This window comes from Morus notabilis, unplaced genomic scaffold (genome assembly GCF_000414095.1).
Source record: "Morus notabilis unplaced genomic scaffold, ASM41409v2 Scaffold570, whole genome shotgun sequence".
Lineage (NCBI taxonomy): Eukaryota > Viridiplantae > Streptophyta > Magnoliopsida > Rosales > Moraceae > Morus > Morus notabilis.
In genome coordinates this window covers 1-10257 of record NW_010358717.1, presented here as the reverse complement: position 1 = coordinate 10257, position 10257 = coordinate 1, and the positions used below count along the sequence as shown (strand labels likewise).

General features: G+C 34.8%; 1 protein-coding gene across 1 annotated transcript in view; it reads right to left on the bottom strand.

The window, feature by feature from the left end:
- LOC21403045 (nitrate reductase [NADH]) overlaps positions 1-4483 on the bottom strand; it is a 5304-nt gene extending 821 nt beyond the window's left edge. The window contains exons 1-4 of the mRNA XM_024162339.1: positions 3394-4483; positions 2831-2971; positions 1661-1893; positions 35-692 (exon numbers count right to left, since the gene is read on the bottom strand). Coding sequence (XP_024018107.1) covers positions 35-692; positions 1661-1893; positions 2831-2971; positions 3394-4414 — 2053 coding nt within the window. The 5' untranslated portion in view covers positions 4415-4483. The remainder of the gene's footprint in view (positions 1-34; positions 693-1660; positions 1894-2830; positions 2972-3393) is intronic.
- Positions 4484-10257: the final 5774 nt, after the last annotated feature.

The following is a 10257-nucleotide window of genomic DNA, read 5'->3' as shown; positions in this document are numbered from 1 at the left end:
CGAAGGAGATGGTGTTTACCGCCAGGAAGTCGGAGGACTTGCCCTTCCGAGGGAAGAGCGAAGCGGAAAACCCTAACGTCGTGGGAAATTGACGTTTTCTTGACGAGCTTGCATGGGATTTTCTCCCTTGGCACAAGAGCTACGGGTCGGGAAACGGGAGGAGTGATTTCCTTGATGGGAGCCAAGTGGGAGAGGGCATTGGAAGAGCCGTGGACGGAGTTGTTGGGGGAGGAGCTGTCGGAGGCGTAGCCGGTGGTGAGAAGCTCACCGATGCGGTAATCTTCGAGGAGATTCTTGGCCTTGTCGGAGTGGATGGCATCGAATTCTTCGGTGCAGTCGGTGCCGGCGTTGATGAGGATGCTGTCAGCGCCGCCGGGATGGTCCTTGATAAAGCGGGTGCAGTCGTAGATGTGGCCGTGGACGATGATCCAGGCGGAGTTGGGGGAGTTGTGTTTTTTGACCTCGGACATGGAGTAGGTCTTGGCGGCGGTGTTCATGAAAGGGGAGGAGCCGCTCTTCTTGAGAGTCGGGTTTGATTTTGCCTCCGTCGACTCGAGGTGGCGCTCCTTCGCCATCCACCCGCCCGACTGGTTGCCCGGTTGAGTTGGGTGCTCGAAGATGATCCCGATCTCCCCCTTGTGGGGCTTGCACACGTTTGTCTTCACCCGAAACCAGCAGTTGTTCATCATTCCCTGCATGTAAAAAATTGCACCTTATAATTAAAAATTGGTTTTTGTTCAAATCTTAGTGGGTAACCTCTAACCAATCACATTTTAAATATTTTTTAAATTAATTTTTACGTGCTTTTCCGTATGAGATCATTAAATGATGTTGCATAATGCAATTTAATAGATGCAAAAAATTGAACAAATAATCTAAATTTGAAAAGTAAAAAATATTGATATTAGCTGTTTCCTCTCTATGTTTTTTTTTTTTTTTTTTAAATTCAACTATAACTAATTAGCACAATGGAGTTATCATTAATATCAGCTTGTGATCAACCAAATTATTATCCGTGTGTAGTTTTTTTCTTTTTTCTTTTTTTGTCTCCGCATTAGTATTTATATGAGAAGGTAAACATTGAACCATCCATCATTAGACTACGTATTGTGAGGAGCATTATGTATGTTATCTAGGTACGTACGTAATTGAAGCAAAATGTTGAACTTGCAATTATTTTAATGTAAAAAGAAAGGTCATCAGGGCCGATATTCAATTATGATGTACGGCACTAGTGATGTAGGGCATACGACTAATTAAGCCAATTAGTCTATTTAAATGTGCCCTGCGAGTCTATCAGAGGCAACGACAAATTGTAATAGTAAGTGGTGGGTTTTTAGTTAGGCACAAAAGTATACCAAGATGGGGCCCTTCTACAAGGCTGGCATCCAGTATAGTTCGAAGCTAGGGACGATTTGGTGCTAAATAATATATATCATATACTTATGTGCCGCAGTTTTACTGGCTTAAATAGCAAGCAACTTGCCATGACTTTTATATATATGTGATAGAATTACCGATAGAATTACTGTCACGTTTAGTATGTTGCACGGGAGAGAACCTGTACCATATGAAGCTATATATCTATACATATATATGCGTGCATGTATATACATACATATATATATGTATATGAGGAAAAATACAAAGAATGACGTACCATAACATTCCAAATGAGCTTCTCGGGCTGGGTGTTAATGGTCTCGTCCCAAGCCCTGACGGCAATCTCTTTGGCAACAAGAAGGTTGAGAACTTCAACCTCCAACGACCAGAAACACCAACACCAGTATTTGCCATACTTGTTGGGCTTCTCAGGGTGGTCCAAGGTGCACACGTGCCACGTCTCACCACCGTCCATCGTCACCTCCACACGTGCCACTTTCTTCCCTCCTCCTAAAGCGCGTGAAACAAAAAAGATCATTAATCCATGCTCAAGTCATCACTAGATCATTGTTATATTTTGCAATTTTCAGACACTAAGGAGACGTTTAGTTCATAAATTAAAATTATGTGATTAAAATTATTTTTAATTTACATATATTTTTTATGAGAAAAAATACCGTAATAAATTATGAACCATGATTCAAATCGTGATTTGAATTCTCTAACCAAATATTTCCTAAAAAAAATACAAGTTTTAGATCTATGACGTAGCAGCTAATTATGTACTTTGGTTTTTTCTACTTGCAATGAGGTATTTCTGTAATTCTGACACATATGGACGTTTTAGCTATCACTTTTGGTACCATGTTTGATCTAAATTATGTTATAATATTAATTTAGTTTCACTTCAAAACAGAAAAGGTCCAAGAACAAAAGAAAAGCTGGGAACAGATCCACACGCGTCACTTAAACCATCTTTCTAATATTAATAACAATAACAACAATATAGAAAAGATCCGCGGAGGTAATTCCAAAATTAGGACTTCATGAAAAAAGACATATGTGGTCACAGAAAAAGCTGGGAAACCAACTTGGTTCTACTCCCGCTGAACTTGCACAGACCTACTTGATACTAGTTGTTACCACCATTTGATGCTTTTAAGGTCGGCATGCAAGAGACAAAACCCCATAAACTAGATTTAGCCAAAAAAAAAAAAAAAATGATCCAATTAATAAGTTACGTAGAAGAGCATCTAACCTAGAAAAAAAAAGAAAAAAGAAAAACTCAGAAGTCAGAAGAACCGAACGCGTTTTGTTTGGCTTAGAATAAATAATTAGCCAGTTGAATTGTTTGAAAAAACGAATACACACACATATATAAGTCACGGACGTGATTTGTGAAGGCATCTAAGATCGAGAAATAGCAGAGGAAATTGCATTTACATACCAGAATATGCGTAACCCTTTAACGTGTACGGCATCTGAGTTGTCCACGAGTTAATCGGCAAGATCTCTTGGTGACACGGCGTCGTTATCACTGAGTTTATGTTCAGCTCGTTTATTATATACTCCGGTTTGTACCACCAAGCTGCACACATGTATACATGCAGGACAAAAATTATTCTCTCACTTCTTTCAAATCAACAATTCATACAACCAATAAGCACTCATTGCTTCCCAATTCCCAACACATGAATTGATAAATTAATCCCAGATAGTTTCAAGAAAAAAAAAAAAATCTAGAGATGACAGTATTAATATTACAATAATAGATCTTTATATTACTTAAATAATTTTGCTATTCATTGTTTTGACCCCTTAATTTAATATTCATGAACATGCTTTACTACATAAAGAAATTTATTACTTTTTAGTAATTAAAAATAAATTTGTTAGAGAAATGATTGTCAGTAGAAAAAATTAAATTAAAAATTTTTAAAAAATACTATTATAAAAATTGAGTTATAATTCGAACAAGTAAAAGGCACCGCCTAAAAAGTTCAAACTTACATTCCGCATTGGCGAGTTCAGCGTCAACGTGGGAAGGAAGAACCCTATTGTCCTTGTAATGGTAATAGCTATCGGACTCCTGAGTCGTCACAACAATCCTTTTGAGCCACTTGACCATCCGGCCGCCGATAAATCCCGGTATGATCATCCTCACCGGAAACCCGTGGTCCGGCTTCAACCTTTCCCTGTTCTGCATGTACGCCAAGATAATATCTCTAGCCGGATCCATGGCAATCTCTTTTCTCACACTCGTTCCGTACTTGGACCCACCGCCACCTGGCAAGTCCTCGGCCCCTTCAAAGCACACATTGAGGGCCCCCTTCTCACGTGGCAGAATCCCGCATCGTTTGAGCAAGGCTCGCAACGGTACGCCCGTCCACACTGAAGTGGACACCGCCGCGGCTCCCCAGTTGAACCCTATGGATTGCTTCACCAGATTCTGCTCCTTTCTTCTGTTGCCAGCGCAGACCAGGGTCACGGGGAACTCACGTGACGGGAAGTCGTTGACCAGCTGGTCCATGGTGAACTTGGCCGGCCGTTTGACCAGACCGGTGACCTCAACGGTCCAGTCGTCCCACGAGGCCCTAGGGACGGCCCCGTGGTTCCGCACGTAGTGGAGCGGGACCGGGGTGATGAATCCGTGGCTCATGAGTCGGGTCAATGGTGGCTCCGAGTTGAAGGGGTGCTTCCCTGTGAGACGGACCATGGTGGAGTTGCGCTCGATCCAGCTGTCGGATGTGCCGTCGTCGCGTGGGTCCAGGATCGACCGCTCCAGTTCGTTCTTGCCACGGCGGATCATATCGCGGTATTCGTTCATCTTCTCGTCGTCCTCATCGTCGCTGGACGAATCGTCCAATGCCACGTGTTTCTTGGGGATCGTGATGTCCGGGTTCCGCGAAAAGTTATAACCGCGGACCGGGGAGTCCGGTCGGCTGGGTTTGAAAGACCGGACGACGCCGTTTAGGGGAGGCTGATGCTGATCCAGTCGGGGAAACTGCCTATTTTCCACCGAAGTCGCCATGAGAGAGTCTTGAGCAAAGAAAAGAAAAAATGTTTTTTTTTTTTTTCTCTCTCTCTCAAATAGAGAAGAAAAGAGGAAGATAAATTGTTAGACCAATATTTACTTTTTTTTTTGGGTATCTATTTTTTTTTTTTTTTGGGGGGAGAGGAATCCCTTGGTTTCAGTGGAGAAAAGTGAGAAGGAGCAGGAGGGACTTATATAGGGCTCAGGAGGGGGATATGGGACCCACTGGATTTGGAGTTGATTTTTTTTTGTGTATTTATTTATTAGTAAATGGCAAAAAAATATAAATAATAAATAATAAATAAATAAGAAAAAAATGGCAGTTTGGTTGGGGGGGTCGGCTATATTAATGGAGCCGTGGCTTGCCAGTCCAGAAGAAAACTGGCTACTGGCTAGTAAGAGCCACACATATATACGTCCATATAAAATACATTTCCACCACGTATATTCATTTTCTTTTTCCTTAAGAAAATAAAGAAGTAATGACAAAAGTTTTGAATGTTATTTTTTTTTCTAACTCTTATAATTCTCAACTCATATCTTAAAACCGAATGTATTTAGTAAATGAGTTGTTATTTTTAGTTATTATGTTGTATCTAATAATATATTTATAGAATCGTATTTTTTCATTAAAAATGACAGCATACTTGCAATATTTGGGTCCGGTGACCGTTAAATTCTCTAACTAGGAATTCTGTATACATTTGATCTCATTTAAGAGAAAATAGAAACAAATCTCATTTGCTCTTAAGATTATTTCCATGGTTCGTATGTGTGTGAGAAGATGTTATTCGATTGCACGTGTAATGGTTTTCTTTTGGATTGGATTCCAGCAAACAAAAAAAATAATAATAATAATAAAAAGGAAAATAAAAGATTATGGATCACGCAACATTAAATTAAACTAACAATTCAAATGTAAAATAATTAATCGAAAGTAAGGGGTGATCAGTGCATGAATATGCATGCCTTGTGCGGTGGTCAAGTCTAGAGTAGTGTCCCATAGTTTTTGTTTGTTTGTTTTTTGGATTTTTTCTTGTAGACCTCATAACCAATAATGTTAGTTTTTAACTGTTAGACGGGTTAAAATCACATTAAATTAAAAAGTTATACAAAATATACAGTTTATAATACAGATTTAACAACTAAAAAATATAGAATTACCAATAGATCATTTTTTCTAGTGCTACTAGAAAAACTCTTTAAAAAAAAAACAACAAAAAACAAAACAAAACAACCAAAGTAGTAATATGACGGGCTTAGCAAAAGCAGAATTTAGATTGAACCTTCCCAAGTAAGCTTTTAAAACAAAATTTATTTTTGTTAGTGGAATTAGCTAGATTGAAGCTTCCCGGCGGCCGGGTGGGCAGTTTCAATGATTATTGTGCTTTTAATTGCAAAGCCAAAATTGAAACTTCCCACCAAGTACTTTGTATTTCATGTGAAATCTTGTCAAAGTTTTTGGTAGTTTCCTAATACTAAAAATAAATATTTATAATTCCTACATTGAATTCATTTGAACTTGGTAGCATATATAATTCGTCTTATTTCATGACATTTTGGGGCCAAGTATTCCAAAATTTTAAGGGAAATTAAACCATTTTGGTTAATTTAGATATTATTTTCAATGATTATTACAATATTAAACATGGAGATCAAGGAGAGATGTGGATTTAAAGATGATAAAGTTGATCATCAAAAGTCCGGAGAGCTTTTTGACTATAGACATCTAAAAACGTGCCATTTTGGCTAAAAGCCGGTCCAGAAAAAACCTTCTACCAAAATCAAATTATGGCCTCCTTGTTTCGTCCCTTCTTGTTTTTTGTGTAATGGATTCTCATTCTAGTCATTCAGTCATGTATCTGACCGATACGTCACTTTTAACCGGTTCAAAGAAAAGGTTTTCAAATTTAGATTAGTGTACAAAATAAATGGTATGAGACCTCAAATACTAGAAAAAAAAATTGAGTAAATTAGCAGTATACGTAAGAAGAGTAATGCAAAATATAGGTGAGTTAGACATACGACACAATCTAATTACTATCATGCTAAAATAAAGCAAAAATTTTTAAAATACGTACTTTACAATAGTAAAAATTAAAATAATCTTAAGAATTACTATTTAATTTTATATCATGAAACATGGAAATGTTATAATAATTACTACATCATTGTGTTATTTCTAAAATATTTTTTAAAAAATGTTATATTTTATTTCTGCTTGTATAAATATACCATGTAGTGCAGTTTTTACATAAATAAATAAAGTGTCAATAAGTTCCGATTAAAAAAGATAAAGTTCTTCAATATCTCCTATATATGAACAATGATTTGTTGATAGCATGTATCATTTTGTATGTGATAAAGTTCTTGCTCAGCAAAAGAAAAAGAAACTTTGTATTTATGCGAACATAACATATAAGACAATTAAAAATTATAACAAAAGTAATATTTACTTTCACTCGTTGAAGAGACGCTGGTAAAATAACCTCTAAATCACCATTTCAATTACTCAATAGACTACATCTGGTTAACCTAACATATTCTTAAATCTTGTGGAAACATACCTATATTCTGAAAATATTGTTTTGAGTTTTCACTCATCAATATTAGACAAAATTCTTCAGTGTAAAATGAAGATGTATTTACCCATAATTTATTGACCTCCAAGTTTGAGTTGGGAATTAGTGTTCATGAATCTCAAAGTGAGTCTTTGATTTGCCGATCGATTTCGAATTAAGCTATATACATCTCAAGGTACGTCCATTTAATCAATCACTTGCCAATTCTCTTTTCCTATATATCATATACGGTTTCGTTGTGTATAAAAAGCATTTTAAACAAAAGCATTAACCATTTTGTAGAAACTAGTTTTTTTATTTTATTTTATTTTATGGGATTAAGTTCAAAAGTATTTAGTAGGATCATAACACGTATACTATATATAATAATTCTTAAATGAATTGTAAAAGGGCGTGATCGTATATAGATGGTGAATATCTCCGAGTAATATATGCCTGAATAAATTTTAGTTTTTGTATATTCATTTTCATAAGCATATATGATTTCCAATCATGCAAAAAATTGATCGGCTTCATTAAGTTTGGTTGTGTGATAGTTTATTTATAGTGGTTATTAAAGGCTGGCCATTTTATTAAAGTTCACCACCCATGTTAATATTTGAGATCGAATTCCCCAAAGTAGAGGGATACTATTTTCTACTTCTAATTGATTAACATTTTCATTATTATCTTTTTTGGATTTTCATGAAAATACTATTTCTTGTCTTTCAAATTCAACTAATAAAATTTTCCTGAACAACAGAATTCAAGTTTGAGAGATCACAAGCGAACTCGTAATTAGGGACACAAATGAAATAACTATATATATATATATATATATTTATATATATAACTAAATAGAACAACTTTGATTAAAAGATACCATCTAGCTATATTTTTTCCTTTTGTAATACATAGAAAGGCCAATTCAAATACATACACATAACTCTTAGTTATACATATATACATATACAGATATACGGGTTGGGTTTTAATAGTTACTTACTCAAATATCATTGTTTTAGTTATAAGATACTGATTTGACAGTTATAATAATTGAATAGTTGACGAAAATAATTTATAACAATTATTGAAATTGTATTCTTATAATGTCATATCATTAAACTTTTATATTTAACGGTAACTAAGGATGAAACACGTAAACACTTAAAACTCGTAGATACACATGCGTGTATATGTATTTTGCTCAAGAGACTCCTAATTGTATATATGTGTCTGTGTGAGTGTGTACATGTACAACAAGGGTTAATTATCTCTGTTGATGATACCGAATGCATACATCAAATATTGAGCACGTACGAAAAGTCTTTTTTAAACTACAAAATTAACCTATTTCAAATAATGACATGTGTGATCTCTTCTCCACTCTTCACCTTTACTATTGTCCCAAGCTAACGTACCAAACTTTCAGCTTTTGACCCCAAAAAAGAAACAACCTTTGAGCTAATTAATATGCATTTTTATATTCATATGTGTAGTGATTCATCATTCATAAATTAAACTCGTCTTCGACCTGCATGATCTAATTAAGTTTAAACTCATCTAAAAAAAAAGTATTATCCGCTTTAAAAAAGAAGGTAATTAACTTAAAAATTTGTTCCATGAATCGACTATCATTCTTGTTTCTTATCACTTCCAAAAAAAATTTAGTATCCTATTGTTATTGTTCCTTTCATCGTATCTTGGACTAATCATGTAATCTGTATTTTAGATGTAACTTGTTCATATTTATAGGTAAATTTCGATAGGTCTACATCACGACAAACTCCATCACAAAGTACATGTTAGATATTTTGCTAAGTTAGTATTAGACAATGTTTTAGCTCCAATATCAAAATTCAAATGAGATATTTTTTTCAACTAGTATTACTGCGAGTGCTGGTCCATTATGCTTGCGGCGACAAGCACTATTAATACTAATCTTTGCTTAAGCAGTTTAATTAATAGTACTAGATAAGATTAAATATCACAAGATACTCTCAATTTGGCCATATTTGTACCACAAAATCAATGAGAAAACCACAACAATTAAAAAAAACGTTTTCTATGGTAGAGATAGTAGTTAGCAATAATGTTTTTTTTTTTCTCTAAATGTTAGATCTAATCAAATCATATCAAACTGAAAAAATTATATAAAACTAATAGAACCTGATATATATGAGATTCAACGGTTTAAATTGAACTCTACCGTGTCGGCATTTAAACATAGGCTTGTTATTTTTGTATTTGTTTGTGCCCTATCGCAAAATTTTTTAACAAGTTCATTTATGATGGAGAATGCTATTTTGTTCTACCAATAGGAATTGTATTTTAATCGTTAAATTAATTTTTTAACGATCTGATTTGCAGTAGGAAAAGTTATATGTTGGGGAGCTGTAAACTTGTAATGCGGACATGTGAAGATCTTATAGTTAAAAGAATTAATCTAACAATTAAAAAAAACCACTGCAACAATTAAAAATAATAATAATAACAACGCTTTCTACAAAAGAGGTACTTAGTGATAATGCATTTTTCTAAATGTTAAATCCAATCAAATCATATTAAAATGAAAAATTATGCAAAATTATAAAATTTATTACGTTTGGTTCATGAATTAGAATCATGATATTAGAATCATTTTCAATTTACGTATATTTTTTATGAGAGAAAATACTGTAACGAATTATGAACTATGATTCAAAAAATCCTATGGTTTTATATTTACACATGACCACAGTCCATCAGTTATAGTTTGTAGCCTATCATAGAAAAAAAATTAAAAAAAAAAAAAAAAAAAAAAAAAAAAAAAAAAAAAGTAAAAATATTGGAGGAGGAGAGAGATTATGTCAAGAGTCAAGCTAAGCTAAAAGAAGTGGCGCATCGGATGGTCCAATGGCCAACAAAACCAAAACATGGGGCAAAGTTATCTTGTGCTGTGCACCAACTGTAGAGAGACAGAGAGCCTGAAAGAGGAAGTAACAAAAAATGAGAAAAGGTCGCAAAAAAAAAAAAAAGAAAAAAGAAATAAAAAAAAAGGCCAGAAATTGGGGGCGGCTAATAGGGTGAGTGAGGGGGTTAGGGATTGTTTCACATATTTGGCCTTTGGTGAAGCCTGGAGTCACCTAGGTTTCTGTTGGCACTCTTTCTCTCTCTCCCTCCAGCTTTATACTATATGTATGAACTATAAGACAAAATGATTGTCAAAGAAGATCAATAAGGTCCATAGGTTGAGGGGGTCCAATTTCAAGCACTTTTATTTTCTTTTCTTTTTTTTTT